Below are 15,886 nucleotides of genomic sequence, written 5' to 3'. Positions count from 1 at the left end.
TGGACCCTAGCCAATCAGCTGTTGGGGCACCGGATGTCAGCGCCACCACACACAGGGGAACGGAGCAGAAGCTGCTGCTCTCCCGTGTAGTGGCTGGAGCAGCAACCTCCACTCCGTACCGATGTATAGCGGCGCTGACGGCGGACACACCATCAGTTGATTGGCCATTGTCACAAGCGGTGGACCCCCGCCAATCAACTACTGATGACCTATCCTGAGGATACAGGATCAATGGCATTTCTGTGGAAAACCCCATTTAGCTCCGTCTTAGTGTGGGAAGCATGCACTGCTATGTAATCTTGCGGTCTGAGGTTTGGGGTCCCCGAACCCCCCCTGTTCATCTGATAAGAGTTTCTGCATTATTTACGTCTTCCGTGTCCCCGGCCGTTAGTTACGGCTACTAAATATTAACCAGTGCCCAAATTCCACCGAGCCGCTCCATTTCCTTCTACAGGATGTATAATTACAATCTAAACTCGTTAACTCGCTGAAGCTTACTAACGAGGCTTGCTGCGCGGAGATGCGGGTCAGCACACGATAGACGAGGTCCACGGCTCACTGAATCAGGTCTGTGGATCAGCGAGCAGGTGGATTCCCAATGCTGCGAATACTGCGGAGTGCGAAGACGAAATGCTCCATCCTAAGTCCAACTCGCACACCACGGGCACAGGGAACTTTCTAGACATCACATTGATGTCACTGCAGTTTGGCTGATAACAGGGAACAGACTGCAATACATTTTGCAGCTTAGACCTATTTAAGTGAATGGTATACAGCTGCAAATCCATCACAGCCCTCGGACAAATGAGGCGCTGTGTGTAGAGAAGCAGCAGAGCCCTTTTCTTTCGTTTCAGACAATCCCTTTAAGACTTGGTGTCTATATACACATTATTATCAGGTACTCTCCATGGCATACTTTCTACTAACGTCTGATACCTTTTAGTTGGCATTTCCCTCCATTCATCCTACAAATGTCTAGAGAGTCCTCTCAAAGAAGATGCATCGGCCTGTCTACAATGGTGCAAGGAGCGTGGTCATTGGACAGCTGAGTGATGGAAGAACGTTCTATGGAGTGATGAATCACGCTACACCATCTTCACATCATATGAATGTACACAGGTGTGGACGATCCTGGGGAATGCCTTCTGCCGAGTGTGTTGTGCTAAGAGGTAAGTACAGCGGAGGTTCCATTATGGTCTCGGTCCGCTGGTTGTAGTGACAAGAACCATGAACACGGAGGTGACCCTGACATTCTAGACAATAATGTGCTGCTGACAATGTGGCAATACTCTGGGAATGGTCGGCCATACTTCCGACAATACTCTGGGAATGGTCGGCCATACTTCCAACAAGACAACGCACCTTGTGACACATCCAACGCTGCTTTACATTGGTTTAAAGGATATGAATGTTGCACAATTGGACCGGCTGCACAGAGTCCTGACCTGAACCCTACTGAACATCTTTGGGACGAACTGGAACATGGGGTCAGGAAATATGAACGGCGTCCATCTTCTTTGAGAGAAGTTGCCAGATGTTTGCAGGATGAATGGAGGGAAACATCAGCTGAAGTGTATCAGACATTAGTAGAAAGTTTGCCACGGAGAGTATCTGATGTCATCAAGGAGCCTCACTAAGTATTAACATCTGGAAATACTACTTGTGATTCTTGCTCAGGTGCCCCATTATGTCTGGTAGGATTGTGTACATTAGGAGGCCGCAGCACTTATTAAAGCACTGTTGCCCCTTCAAACAGTTGGTCGGTAGGGGGTGCTGGGAGTCAGATCCCCCCAGTCTGATACTGATAAATATTGATGACCCATCCTTAATATAGGTCATTAATATTTAAGTCTCGGAAAGCCCTTTAAGTCTGCTTTTCGTCTTGCGGCAGTCATATATAGTACACGCTGATATAGTATTGTATGTGCAAGCATATATATGTGCTAGTGCCAAGTACATGAGAAAGTCTGAAGAAGCACTGCCATCTAGTGGCAATGTCCATGTCTACATATATATATTATACACACATTGTCAGTAACATCCCGCTCCTAGAAGTTGTTGGTGGGGATAAAACTTTCTCTGCATGATTTAACATTGATATAAGTGAGAATTTATTGTGGAGAGCAGACATCTTGTAGGGAGGCTCTAGTACCCTGTTGTATCCAAGCTAGAGGCGGTACAAGATGTGATACAGGCAGGCATGGAGGCTCTAGTACCCTGTTGTACCACCTCTACCTTGGATACAAGATGTGATACAGGCGGGCATGGAGGCTCTAGTACCCTGTTGTACCGCCTCTACCTTGGATACAAGATGTGATATGGACAGGCATGGAGGCTCTAGTACCCTGTTGTACTGCCTCCAGCTTGGATACAAGATGTGATACGGGCGGGCATGAAGGCTCTAGTACCCTGTTGTACCACCTCTAGCTTGGATACATGATGTGATACAGGTGGGCATGGAGGCTTTAGTACCCTGTTGTACCGCCTCTAGCGTGGATACAAGATGTGATACAGGCGGGCATGGAGACTCTAGTACCCTGTTGTACCGCCTCTAGCTTGGATACAAGATGTGATACGGGCAGGCATGGAGGCTCTAGTACCCTGTTGTACCGCCTCTAGCTTAGATACAAGATGTGATACGGGGGGCATGGAGGCTCTAGTATCCTGTTGTACCGCCTCTAGCTTGGATACAAGATGTGATTCCAAGAGCATTATCCTGCTGGAAGCCACCATGAGAGGAACACATGTGGCTGCAGGATGTCCTGAACATATCACTGAGCTGTCATTGTCCCTCGTACCACTAGGGGGGACCGAGTGTCGTATGCGATGCCCCCCAGGCCATCACACCAGCAGGGGGCAGTGTGTCGCTCCACAGCAAAGGCAAGATTGAGTCGCTCACTGCGAGGTCTCCAGGCACAAACACGGCTGTCATCAGCGCCCAAACTAAACCTGGATTTGTCGCTGAAAATCTGGTTCTAGTTCGCAGCGTCCAGTCGTTCACAACATCACTGCAAACGGAGGTGACGGTGGGTATCAGAGGCCGTACGTGTAATGGGGGCCGTGACACCAAATGTCCTTCAGCCAAGTGCCTGGAAATGGTTCCAGCAGACACAGGGGTGCAACGATGGCGCCCCGTCTCTGGATGGCGGACAACGAAACAGTTGGAGCTGCTGGTGCTTGTCGTACGATCAGACGCTCCTTTCTACCGGTGTTCTGTGGGGAAGAGGGGGGGGGGCTGAGCTCGGTCACCTTGTGTGCCAACATCCACTGGTCACAACACCTCCTAACAGTCTGGTCATACACTCCTTTCTACTGGTGGTCTGTAGGGGGCGTCCTGAGCCCGGTCACCTTGTGTGCCCCCATCCACTGGTCCCAACACACCCTAACAGTCTGGACAGAACGGCCCGGTGGGGGACAATTCATGGATAAGACCATCCAGCTTCTCACAACCCAATAATGCGCCCCCCTCTGGTAACGGGGTGAAATCTCTTCTCTGCGTCGCAGAGGCGTCTAGTGGCCAACAAGCTCTACAAGTGGAAGAAGAGGTCACTACACACAAGGAGCCTCCGAGAGCCTCTTATAGTCCAAGGGGGGAAACACTTTTAGGGCCTCCGGTGACAAGACCGTCCATCTAATCACCACAACTCCCATCATTTACAGATCTGCCTGAGGACGGGGTCTGCAGCAAAATGCCAATTTTTTTCAGGGGCCAAGTTATTCTGACAAACAGTGTATATCTCTCTCTATCCGTTTAGTCGGAGCGACTCTCGGACACTTTACGTATCGGCCTTCTCCCTGCGGGTCTGTATGGCTTCTTCTAGTTTGATCATTTGCCTGTTGAGGTCGGCTGGTTGCTCCACCTGAGGGCGCCGCAGGTGAAACATGTCGGGGCGGCTATAGATTAGATTTCAATAGGGGTTTGGTGGTGCTGACTTATTATTTTCCATATAGGCTTTTGGGAATTGGTCATCCAGGCCCATGTTATAGTGTGACTATGCACAATTACACACGATACCGGCTGATGATCTCGTTTGCTCCTTTATTTGATGTTGTCTTTGGATAATAAAGTATTTCCATTATATTTTAGTGGATATTCCTTATGGGGATTTTTCGCCTTTGGCAATTAGAATTGTCTTTATATAACCCGCAGTATTCCTAATATAGGCCTTGATGGTATGAAGCCGGGGCGTTCTTGGCGGCCGCGGTCTTCCTTTGCAGTTGATCACTCCGAGCATCATCAATGTTTCTAATGAATTAGTTTGCATTATGCGATAACCTCAGCTTCCTAATTTTGTCCTCCAATGAAAACTTTGATGCGGTCTTGGAGTAAGGGGATGAAGAGGAGATTAGAGATTACAGACGGAGCGGTGGTTGGCAGTTCACCACTTCATCCAGTTTTAAGAGTTTTCCTGCAGCGCTCAACTGCAAGATCGGGGCAAGAGAAGGAAGAGACCGGGGACAGCGATGGCTATAAGGAGGAGGAGGCTTGCTGGGTGTGAACGGCCTGGAGATTTGTGTGTGTGGTAGGCAGGGGGGTCCTTAGAAAGACGAAAACACTTAACCGTAAAGGAAAGCGTTGTGATCAGAGATCGGGAGAGAGGAGTGAAGGCACAAACAGGAGGAAGACGGAGATTATCCACTTACTATACATTCTACAGAGTTGAGTGACTTTCTAAAACGTTGCTTTACTTATCTTGTAGGGATTCTAGAGGGAACTTGTCATCAAGTATTTTGATATTAGACAGCGGTCACACATGCTGGACGCTTTAATGACTTGTCTATGTCTAAAAAAAAAAGGAACGCGTTTCATATTTTAGCGCCCTCCATGCTGATTGCCTGTTTCTGGTCATCAGAGCGGCGCTGCCAGCTCTCCAATTTATTGTATCACCGCTCTATCCACGCCCGTTCCTCCAGACTGTCTTCTCCCGCTGCTGCCGTCCGTGCTAAATGTGCTGGAATCCCACTCATGCGCCGTCCTCATCTCCCCTACACATGCGCAGCGAGAGACGAGCAGAGGGGTCATACAATGCATTTCGCACTGAGGACAGGAGCCGGGAAATAGCAGTCTGGAGGAACGGGTACGGATATAGCCGTGACGCGATGAATCATGGAGTGAGCAGCGCCGCTCCGATGACTGAAAACAGCATGTAGGACGCTAAAATATAACACTAGGAGTTCGGGCTAATACTTCATTGGTTTGGGACAAAGACAAGTCCGTAAAGGGTCCGGCGTGCGCAGCGGCGCTGTGGTGGGGGTTTAATCACCAAGAACTTGATGACAGATTCCCTTAAGCTACACTTGTATTATACTCCAGAGCTGCATGCATTATGCTGCTTGATATTGGAAACAATCACCAGGCTGGTCGCCGTCCACGGCAGCACCGCTCAGGGTCGCTTTCCCTACCTAAAATGACTGTTTCATGCCTGCTGTAAACACTTAGGCTGGGTTCACACAGGGCGGATTTGCCGTGGAAATTCCGTGCGGAATTTCGCCGCGGCAGATCCGCCTGCGGCCGCTAATCTCAGGCTTAGCCAGCCAAGTGGACGAGATTTCTCAGAAATCTCGTCCACATGGGACGGTCAATCCACTGCGGTAAGTCAGGCAGAAACCGCAGAAGTCCCAGCGGAAATATCGCGGTTTTTCGCTGCGGCCAAACCGCGATATTTCCGCTGGGAATCAGCTGTGTGTGAACCCAGCCTTACACGAAAATTACAGCTATGAAGCTGCAGAATTAGGACTGCAGCTCTGAACTAGAAGATACGGCAATGTGTTATGCCCCTTTTACACGGGACGAGTGACGTCACCGCTAGTTCTCGGCGCCCGTGCAGAATGTTTAAACAAGCAGATCATGGTTGCTAACTGTTCACTTCTAATTCAGAGCTCATATTGTATGTATAACACTGAGCCGAAAGGGTTTAGACACAATAAGAAGTGAGCGAGCCGCTGGGGATTATTATGCAGACTGGAAGTGAGCGACTGGACGAAACCTGCTCGCATTTAGATGTAACGATTATCGCGCACTTTTGTTCGCTTGAGCGCATTTTGACCAACAATCGTTACGTGTAAATGGGCCTTTTAGTCATTGACAGTTGTCCAATTACTTGTAGTTGGTTAGTGTATAATAAATGAGGTTGCAGCGCTCCCCAAGCATCGCTGTGCCCCCAAACAGCCGATCGCTGGGGGTGTTGGACATTGTGGAGACTAAGGGTTCTTTTACACGGGACGACCGCCGGGCGCAGATGTCAGACAGGTCGTCCCAGCAGTAATTGTTCCAGCCCACCCATCTCCATCCACAGTAGACAGGCCGTTGTTCATAAGTGAACTGCCTGTTTACACGGCCGACCCGTCATTCAGTCTTCTGCATGCAGAAACTGAAGGACGAACGAGAAGCGGATGAATTCTCATTCGCGTTCCGTCGGGGCAGCAGTTACACTAAACGATAAGCGTTCAGATTCCTGCTGCATACAAGAATCTGAATGATCTATCGGCCGTGTAAAAGGGCCCTAACAATGTTGCGCGGGTGCGTTGCCTCATATCAGGTCTAGGTCTATGAAGCGGCTGCGGTGGTAGTTCTGACTACATAACACGGATGGCGGCTGATAAGAGTCACACAGACTTACCTGTCAATTATTTTGTGTTGTGGTAGTAAGATGAATGCACTGATCCGCCTCCTCGGATAGCATTTACGGCTGTAGGAGAGGATGCTGGGTAATGTCCGGGGCGAATGGGCTTTGCTAAAAGAGGGAAAAAAAAGGTCTTACTGTTAGGGGGGCTTATAGCTGTGACCCGGGGGCTATGATCCGGTGTAAGCGACATCGCCAACATGCATGTAAGCTGACAGTGTATATGTTACCATTACGGTGAGCGCAGGGCGACACCTACAGCGCCGACCACAACGCCGAAAAGCCATAGGAGAGAGCAAAAAAAAAACCTTTCCTCTCCCACATATCATGAGAACAAACGGCTGGGACAGCAACTTAACCCTTTCATGACCAAGAGTCACTGATGCGCCTGCAGGTCACGTTCTGCAGTTCCGGTATTCCCACTTTCCAAAAATCATAGCCCTTATTGTTCCAGTGGCATCTACATGAGGGCTCGTTCTTTGCTGGACATGTTGTATTTTTCAGTGGTGCCATTTAACGTGCCACATAATGTATTAGAAGACTTACCTGTAAATGAGGTAAAATGAGGGGAACGATGCAGTAAAAAAAAAAAATGATATATATATATCTCACATTTTTATTCTAGGGGTCAGTACAAGTACAACGATACCAATTTAGATCGTTTCTTTATGATGTACTACTTAAAAACCCCAAAAAAACCCTTAAAAAAAAAATTTACTTTCTGTTGCCATCTGCTCACCCCCACAACTTGGGGTGCTCTGTGGGAGTCATATTTTGCGGGGCGACCTCTAGCTTTTATTGGTACCATTTTGGGGTACACACAACTTTTTGATTGCCTTTTATTCCATTTTTAATTGGAGTTGGGAGTGATCAAAAAAGGGCAACTCTGGTATTGCGATTTTCTGTTCACCGCGCAGAACTAATAATGTGATACTTTAATAAATTGGACCTTTAAAGACTTTTTTTAATGTGTTAACTGAGAAAAGGGGGGATTTTTAAAGCTTAATTTTTTATATATTGTAAAAAAAAAATAAAAAAAACTTTATTTTACTTTTCATTCTATCCCTATAAGGGGACTTGAGCCTGTGATCATTTGATCGCTCACTAGTAGAAGGCCCCAGGCTGCCATGACAGCTGGACGGCACCTTTGCGATCTCATCGTTTGGGGCCATTCGGGACATTTAAATCCTCATCAGTTGGTGCGTTTAAATGCGGATGTCAGAATTGACAGTGGCATATAAAGGGTTAACAGCTGCCACCATATGCATCTCTGATCGTGGCTGCTGCAGGTGGTTGTTGGTTGTCAAAGACAGCAGATATCTGCCATGAATGGAGTGGGCTCGACTCCCAAACCTGCTCCATACAGAACGCACCGTCTACATACGTCCTAAATGCGCAGGGCGTAGTTAGGACACATATAGCTGTGTGTCGGGAAAGGGTTAAAAAGGCTGTACAATATTTGTAATAAGGTCTTACCCATTGACCGTGACTGGTACTGCCGTTCGGGCCAATGTATGTGGAGTTCAGCTGCAATACCATATACAACCCAAGTACAAGAGTGGCGCTGTTTCTAAGGTTTGCAACCCTTTTTCATGTCTCTGACTGTCAGCAGATTCCTGAGAAACCATTGTGAACCACTGACAAGCCCGCCCGCTTTAGAGCCGCTCAGGTAAAAGACAGCAGTGTAGCATTAGTGCTCACCAATCTGGGCAGAGTGCACCCTCCGTGCCATGTTCTTTGCCCTCACAGCTTCTTTGATGCGGTCAACCTCCTGCTGGTAGCGCTTGCGGTCCCTCATGGTGTTCTCTTTGGCTTCCTTAAGAGCGCCTTCCAAAGCCTTGACTCTCTCAGCTGTGGCCCGAAGACGTTTCTCCAGTTTGGGCAGTTCGCAGCGCAGATCTGCGTTATCACGGACAAGCTGCAGGAAAACCAATAGAATCAGGGGAACAGCGACAATCGGGGTGGGACGCAGCTTCCGGGTGTCTGACACCAGCATTAGAGATACGGTAAGTCAGGGGTCAGCGCTTCCTGCAGCTGCCTGGTTCCCCACCCCTGCTAGTCTCCCACGCCATCAGTTACACATACCGTACTTCTTCTACAAACATCTTACAGTTGACTAGTTCATAAGCAAACGCAGGTCAGTCTTGCTGCTGACCACCAAGTTAAACAACAGGAGGGGGGGGGGGGGGGTTTGTTAACGCCGACAGAAGTTTTGATAACTTCTGCCAGTAGACTTTAGTTAGTGGTCATCAGCCACAAGGCCAACCTACTGGCGACACCTAGTGGATACACCGTAAAATGCACCTAAACGTGTTCTGTTGCAGATCTCGTCACTCCGCAGGGTTCAGGTCTCACCTGTTTGTGAACTTTTGTCAGCTGCTCCAGATTGTTCTCCAAGAAGGAGATCTTCTGTTTCTGCGCTGCGCTTCCCCCGGCGTCATCGCTGTCCAACTCCACACTCTGCAAACACAGCGAGATCTTAACGCAGAATACACGGACAAGAAGACAAACCCTCGTCTGACAAGATGCAGACCGTTCCCACGGTCAGAGACAAAGGCTCTCAGAAAGGTCCGACTGGCAGCGCACGGAGGGCAGAGTCTCTACACACAGCGTCCCCTAGTGGTGATCGATGCGAGTCACTGGAACAAGATTAAATCTGCTACAAATGTTGGTTTCATTACTTCTGCTGGTTGTGCACTTTTTGCAGGTCCCCCCCCCCCCCTCCCTTAAACACTTATGTATAGGAGGGAAAAAAGCGAGGCCTAATCCTTGTGGCAGCGCAGCAGTTCTTGGGTTCGCTCACAGCTGCTGGTATTAGTACAGCAACAGGTAGAGTCTTATGTATGGATGTAGCAGAGCTCAGCTTGCTCCATACAGTAGAGTTTGTCACAGTACAAGGTGTGTCCTCCTGTTTGTACATTAGACCAGGATGCCAGGTACATACATTACATTAGCCCCAAGCCCGGGTTATACAGCCCCGCGCCACGGGTCGATATTCGCTACCACATTTTGTCTGTTACTTGGACGATATCACGGAAAACACGAACCTTCTTCACTCTGGTGGTAAGATCCTGAACGAAGAGTCTGCGCAGGTTGTGTAGAGTCTGAAGCTCCCGGGCCTACAAGGAGACATTAAGAGGTTTAAGGATTAGGAAAGATTACAATTACTACGTTTTATCTATACCCACCAGAAATATCAGACCACTGGGCAGGTGGAAGAAGCCCTGATATGACTAATGGGGTGAGCGATGCATGGTCTGGACTGGAGAGGTTGGGAGGTGTCCTGATGTGACTAATGGGGGTAGTAAGGTAGAGTCTGGACTGGGGCAGTGGAGGAGACCGGATGTGACTAACGGGAGTAGTGAGGTAGATGGGAGGGGAATGACATGGCGTTTGAACTAAGGAAATGGGGAGAGGTCCTGATGTAACTAAAGGGGAGAGTAACATGAAACCTGAACTGAGGAAGTGGAGAGGGGCCCTGATGTGACTAATGGGGGTAGTAAAGTAAAGTAGAGTCTGGACTGAGGCAGTGGAGAGCGGCCCTGATGCGACCAATGGGGGAATGACGAAGGGCCTGAACTGGGGAAGTGGTGGAGGGGCCCTGATATGACTAATGGGGGTAGTAAAGTAGAGTCTGGACTGGGGCAGTGGAGAGCGGCTAGATGCGACCAATGGGGGAATGACGAAGGGCCTGAACTGGGGAAGTGGTGGAGGGGCTCTGATGCCTGGTTACTAATATTACCACACTATCACGACATAGAGCATCCTGATAATGACGCCATAACTCCTGCAGTTTACATACCACCGTCTCCTCCAGGCCTTTGAGATCTTCCCGCGATTGTTCCCTCTTCTCATTGAGCTGCCTACAGATAGAAGACGCAGACAATGATCCCGTATACTGTAGGACGGTCTGGGCGGACAGCAGTCTTTACAATCACACATTACATTAGAGACTGAGTCAGATAATTACCTTACTGGCCGCTCTCATTGGTTGGTACCATATTTAATGCTATACAGATGGCAAAAGCACCTGCTGTTTCTGTGTATCAGTATGGCTACTGCATACAGTTTTATCATCAAGTTCAATATACACAGTGTATGCTTTAAGCTCCCCCTAGTGGTAGCTGCAGGTAGCCACAATGTTATCATATAAAGTGAACCCGTCACATCCTCTAATCAGCAGAGCGTCTGTATAACGATGCAGCATCATTCCTGCTGACTCCAAGAAAATGTTTCTGTTTCTTCTAGGCCCTCCTATAAACCCACAGCGGCTCCCGGTACATAAGGAGTCTGGCATTAGTCTTCGGTCAAGTAGGCAGTTATCGCCACTCAGTATCAATGGCTGACTTCCCTTTTGGTTGACACAGTGTTTGGGACAGCCCACATGACAGACAACCAGTGCCGGGGTCTGTATGTAACAGGAGCTGAAGCTGGCAAAAGGGAAGGCCTCAAAGAAAATAAAGCGGCATCTGAGTCAGCGAGGAAGCGGTTGTAACGGTATGCCGCCTGCCCCAGTGATTGGAGGACATGATACATATTCTTTAGCTCTATGGGGGAAGTTATTGAACATCGTATGGTCATGTCTTAAAGACGGCTTAATCAATAATTATTTTACCTAGCTGGCTGTTGCTGTTTCACCCCCCCACAAGTATCCGGGCTCGCTAGAAACACTGATACCGGTATGCACTTCCATTTTAGACCAGAAGGGGCAGAGTAATAGCGGCTATTGCCCGGCACCAGAGCAGGATAGCAATATCTAGGCAGTGTGGTCTTGAAGGGGGTCTCATTATGTATGAGCCCAAACCAGCTGATACGACACTCAAGAGACACTTACACAAGTTTCTCCAGCTCCGTCTCTCTCTGCTCATCCTCCTCCTTCAGCTTCTCGTAGTCGGAGGTCAGTTTGTCTTGCTGGAGCTGCAGCTTCTGGTTGAGGCTTTAAAAGTTATGTAAAAAGAAATGAAAAGCCAGATAAGATGACTGAACTTCATCTCATATGGCCAAATACAGACAACGCATCCCATAAGAGGCTCCAGGTCCTGTCTTGCTGTCAGAATCACTGACTGACTAAGGCCTCATGTCCACGGGCATAACTGAAGGTGCTATTCCGCAATTCAATCAGCCCATAGACAATCATAGTAATTAAATACCGGCAGATGTCGCTTTTCCCAATTTTGCAGGAAAAAATAAAAACAAGAACAAAAACACAGCATGCCCCATTTTTCTGCGGGTCCCGAAGTCAATGGAAGCCATCCGATCCACGGCACACCCACAGCTCACACTGCAGACGTGCCGCAGATCCAAGGAGAAAGCAAGAGATTTCAAAAAAACAAAAACCTCCACTGCGCACGTTAGCGGCACGCCTGACTGCGTCCGCAGTGGAGAAGATGGAGAAACCCACACCACCACGCAGGGGATCCGGATAGGTAAGTACTGTCCTCTTGCTGCGGGCATGGTAGGATTCCACTGCAGGCTCCGGGCCCACGGAATCCGACCTGCCCGTGGACACGAGGGTATGTTCACACGTAGCTGATTTTGTAGCAGATTTCTCCCCTTTTACTTGAATTGAAATTGAAGGGGTGAATCTGCAAATAAAAATGTCCGTCTTCCACGTGACTTTCATGCATTCATGATGCATTTTTGCAATTTTCATGCAGGATTTGCATTCATTGTACATCCATTTTTCACTGATCTGTACTGCAGTTTTGTTTTTGGGCGGTCCCCATGGTAACATGCATTAAAAACCATATGGTATGTAAGGGCAATCTGTTTGTAACGCTCCCTTAGAAAACAATGGCCATTTCTTGAACAAGAATCGCACAAAAATAGGACATGCAGCAATTACTATCAGCCCAAGTGAAAAAAATCACAAGGGTGAACTAACCTGTTCAAACGAATGAGTTCTTTTTCTGTGCGAGTTCTGTCCATTACGGACGTGGACAGTACTCGTGCGTGATAAATCCCTCATGTGAATACAGCCTAAGCCGGATATATGATAGACCTGAGTGGTTGCATGGGGCTGAGCCTGCGGTACCGTTCCAGGGCCCTATACAGCATAAGGAACTGTACCAGTTCTGGCACTCAGCAGCTGATGGGCGCGGTGCCCATGTCGGACCCTCCCACAGATCCGTTACTGCTGGCATAGCCCACAAACCAGTTGTACCCGGACAGGCAGAACTGGATGAGGAACAGCACTGCCATCTCCATACTTACTCTTTGAGGTCATCGATCATCTTCTGCTTTTCTTCTATTTCATCCCGCAGGCGAGACAGCTGCTTCTGGTGGGCTTCTCTGTGGCTCTCCATCTGCTGCTCCAGTGTTTTCTGGTCAATGGCGACACAAGAACATTATAATGGTTATCGCCACAGCAGATCCAGGCGCTGTGTATAACTCATTTATTGCACCATTATACCATCCTACAGATTACGGCTACATGGAGACGAGGATCACAAGTAATGAAAGTCAACAGAACCGCATTGTGACCCGTAAGTTACCACAATATGACAGAATTCCAAACTTGATGGACTTCTGCGCGGCTGTATTCACTTTCACTAGTTGCTACAATCACATCCAGATCTCTGTGTAACCCTAGCCTGATGAAAGGAGCTCTGCTGGCCTCCTTTGACCTCCCCTCCACTTTATGCAAAAGAACAGAAGAGCGAGGATCAACCAGTTCGGCTTGGGACTCCCCTCTTGTCTGAGCGGCCTGTGTGCCATCCTTCTGATTACGGGAAGGTCATTTATGGGGTTGCTGCAGGGATACATCTCACTGGCGCGGCTTCACAGCTCATTTAACCAGAGGGGTGCCAGGAGCAGGACCCTGATCGCTCAACTTATCACCCTGGATCCGCGTTCTAAAAGGGGTTGGCCTTGTTGGCTTTCTGGGACTGACATCCTGATAACCTGTCCTCAGGATAGGTCACCACTGTCCGATCGGAGCCGGTCCACTAGTCAGATCCAATCAGCTGTGTGACGAGGCGGCCTCTTCCCGGGTCTGTGACATTACGTTCATTTGTCACGTAGCCCGAGAGCAGCTCAGTCTCATTCAAGCGAGCGTGTTGCTATACCAGGCACGGCCACTACGAAATGTACGGCACTGAGCCTGGTATGTGGTGAGGAAGCATGGCACTCACCCAAACAGGTGATCAGTGGGGGTCCCAAGTGGCGGACCCTCACCGATCATATAATAACCCATTCAGGACAGGTCATTAATCCATTTAAGCTGGCCACAGACGTGAGGTTTCGGACAGGTTCTTCAGGCATATCGTCGTGTGCATTGCTACGTGTCACCGCTTACCTTCATCTCCTGGGCATCTTGCAGACGGGTCAGGTGTTCTTTCTCCTTATCCTGGAAGGACACTTTATGCATTTTTTCTGCGACAGAATACACATCAGTGATGAGACTCATCTGGACGGTCCAAAATGACATTTTACAGGGCATTTACAGTCATATTGGCCCGCTGCTGCCAGTCGCTGCAGTCTAGGATGTCCCGAGCATTGAGAGAATTACTATAGGCAGCGGTAGCGTACATCCACTAAGGTTCTGCATACCGCGATGCCTCAGGACGCAGGAGCTGACCTCAATGGATGCTGTATATGATCATGTAATACGCAGATTTGCTGGAGCTCCTCGATTACATTCATATGTCCTAATACAGATCAACCCCTTTAATACACCGCCGCATTAAAGGGGTTTTCTGGTTTAGAAACCCATTTCCCTACATTCTGTTAGTGAATACTGAATAAATGGGGGGAGAGGGTCACTGTTCAGGGTCCTCATCTCTCGGCCATGGTGGAGAGACGTTATAAGAGCATCTCTCGTTCTGGAGGACCGTCCTGTTTGGCAATACATAGACAGCCCACTGATATGAATGAACATGGTGTAGTACTGCATCTCCCCTACGGGGGCACTGCAGGGACAATACACGCTGATTGCCAGGTTTCTCCAGAGATTACAGCTAATCATTAGGGGTTCCAGCTGACCGATACGAGTGATTTATGTATCGTCAAAAGGACTCTTGTAACAAGACGAAAAACCCCAATAAATCAAAGAATAACCATTAAACAGATCTTTTCCCTAAAGATAGGCCCTAAATGTGTGATCTGTGGGACTCCAACCAGAGATCCCAATAATGCGAAGAAATGTAGTTTTACAGAGATGGAGCTAACGAAATCCTGAACATTCCCAAGGCAGCGGTGCGTCCGGGGTGCAGAGACGCTGGAAACAATACTACTACGGTTTTGTAAGCGAGTTCTAATTGGACGCGACCGATTACCTTGTGCGTGGAGCTTTGCCAGCTCTTCATTAAGAGAGTCCTGGGCCTCCTCCAGCTGCCGGCGCCGCTGCTCCATGTTTTGCATGTAATCTGTCAGGGATTTGATCTTTGCTTCATGCTGGAAGAAGAAAAAAATAAAGAAGTAAATTAAATCCCCAAAATCATTAATTCATCCCCAAAATGTATTTGTAGCAAGTTAGGCTGTGTTCACATCTGCATGGGAGGCTGTCTGGGGCCTCTGTGGCAGAAACAGTGCGGCGGGCAGAGCCGTTTCATTCAGGAAATTCCAGATGACATAACATTATAGCCGATAAGTTCTGAACTGCGCCATTCCGGTGTGATATGTGCTGACTTGGCACTTACACTTTTGCGTAAGATCCAAACAATGGAAAATTAAAGCTCAAGTGTGAGAGAGCCCTCAGACACTCCATATGATCTGTACAAACACCCCTAGTCAGTTTATTCAGGACCTTTTTAAGGACTGCAGAACCACCAACAGCCTGCGGGAGCGCCATAGAAGCAATCTACACTTCTAACTACATGAAAAGTTGTACATTAGTTCATCAGTGACCCACAGCCACATTACATCTGGTTGAAGTCTGGACAAACTAGAACACCGGCCTCTGACTGCTGCCTCACCCGAGGCTGTGAGACTACAACTCCCAGCATGTATTTAACCTTCATCCACAATCATTGTGAACTAATGCCACCTACCTGCGAGCTGAGCAGCTGGCATGCCGCAAGCTCCTTTTCTGTGGCGTTGATTTTGCGGTTGGCCTCAATCTGGGCGGTCTCCAGTTGTTTGCTGCGATTTGCTAGAGACTTGACCTCCGACTTCATTTTACTAATGTACAGCCGAGCCATGGTGAACTCTTCCTCGATGACGCCGTTCACATCGGCCAACTGCAAACAAGGGGTTAAAAATGGCATAAAAGATATAAAGAAGACTGAATGGCGACACTTTAACCAATTACATTCTGGAGTCAT

At 48.5% G+C, this 15,886-nt stretch overlaps 1 protein-coding gene across 1 annotated transcript in view; it reads right to left on the bottom strand.

The window, feature by feature from the left end:
• Positions 1–15,886, bottom strand: part of KIF5C (kinesin family member 5C) — a 94,031-nt gene that overhangs the window by 7,006 nt on the left and 71,139 nt on the right. The window contains exons 16-25 of the mRNA XM_066575191.1: positions 15,614–15,802; positions 14,900–15,017; positions 13,921–13,997; positions 12,837–12,946; positions 11,458–11,559; positions 10,426–10,486; positions 9,671–9,742; positions 8,979–9,083; positions 8,325–8,541; positions 6,621–6,734 (exon numbers count right to left, since the gene is read on the bottom strand). Of these exons, the coding sequence (XP_066431288.1) occupies positions 6,628–6,734; positions 8,325–8,541; positions 8,979–9,083; positions 9,671–9,742; positions 10,426–10,486; positions 11,458–11,559; positions 12,837–12,946; positions 13,921–13,997; positions 14,900–15,017; positions 15,614–15,802 (1,158 nt within the window). The 3' untranslated portion in view covers positions 6,621–6,627. The remainder of the gene's footprint in view (positions 1–6,620; positions 6,735–8,324; positions 8,542–8,978; positions 9,084–9,670; positions 9,743–10,425; positions 10,487–11,457; positions 11,560–12,836; positions 12,947–13,920; positions 13,998–14,899; positions 15,018–15,613; positions 15,803–15,886) is intronic.

This window comes from Eleutherodactylus coqui, chromosome 8 (assembly GCF_035609145.1).
Source record: "Eleutherodactylus coqui strain aEleCoq1 chromosome 8, aEleCoq1.hap1, whole genome shotgun sequence".
NCBI classification, from domain to species: Eukaryota; Metazoa; Chordata; class Amphibia; order Anura; family Eleutherodactylidae; genus Eleutherodactylus; species Eleutherodactylus coqui.
Note: the sequence above shows the minus strand (reverse complement) of the source record. Positions and strands in the feature narration are given on the sequence as shown.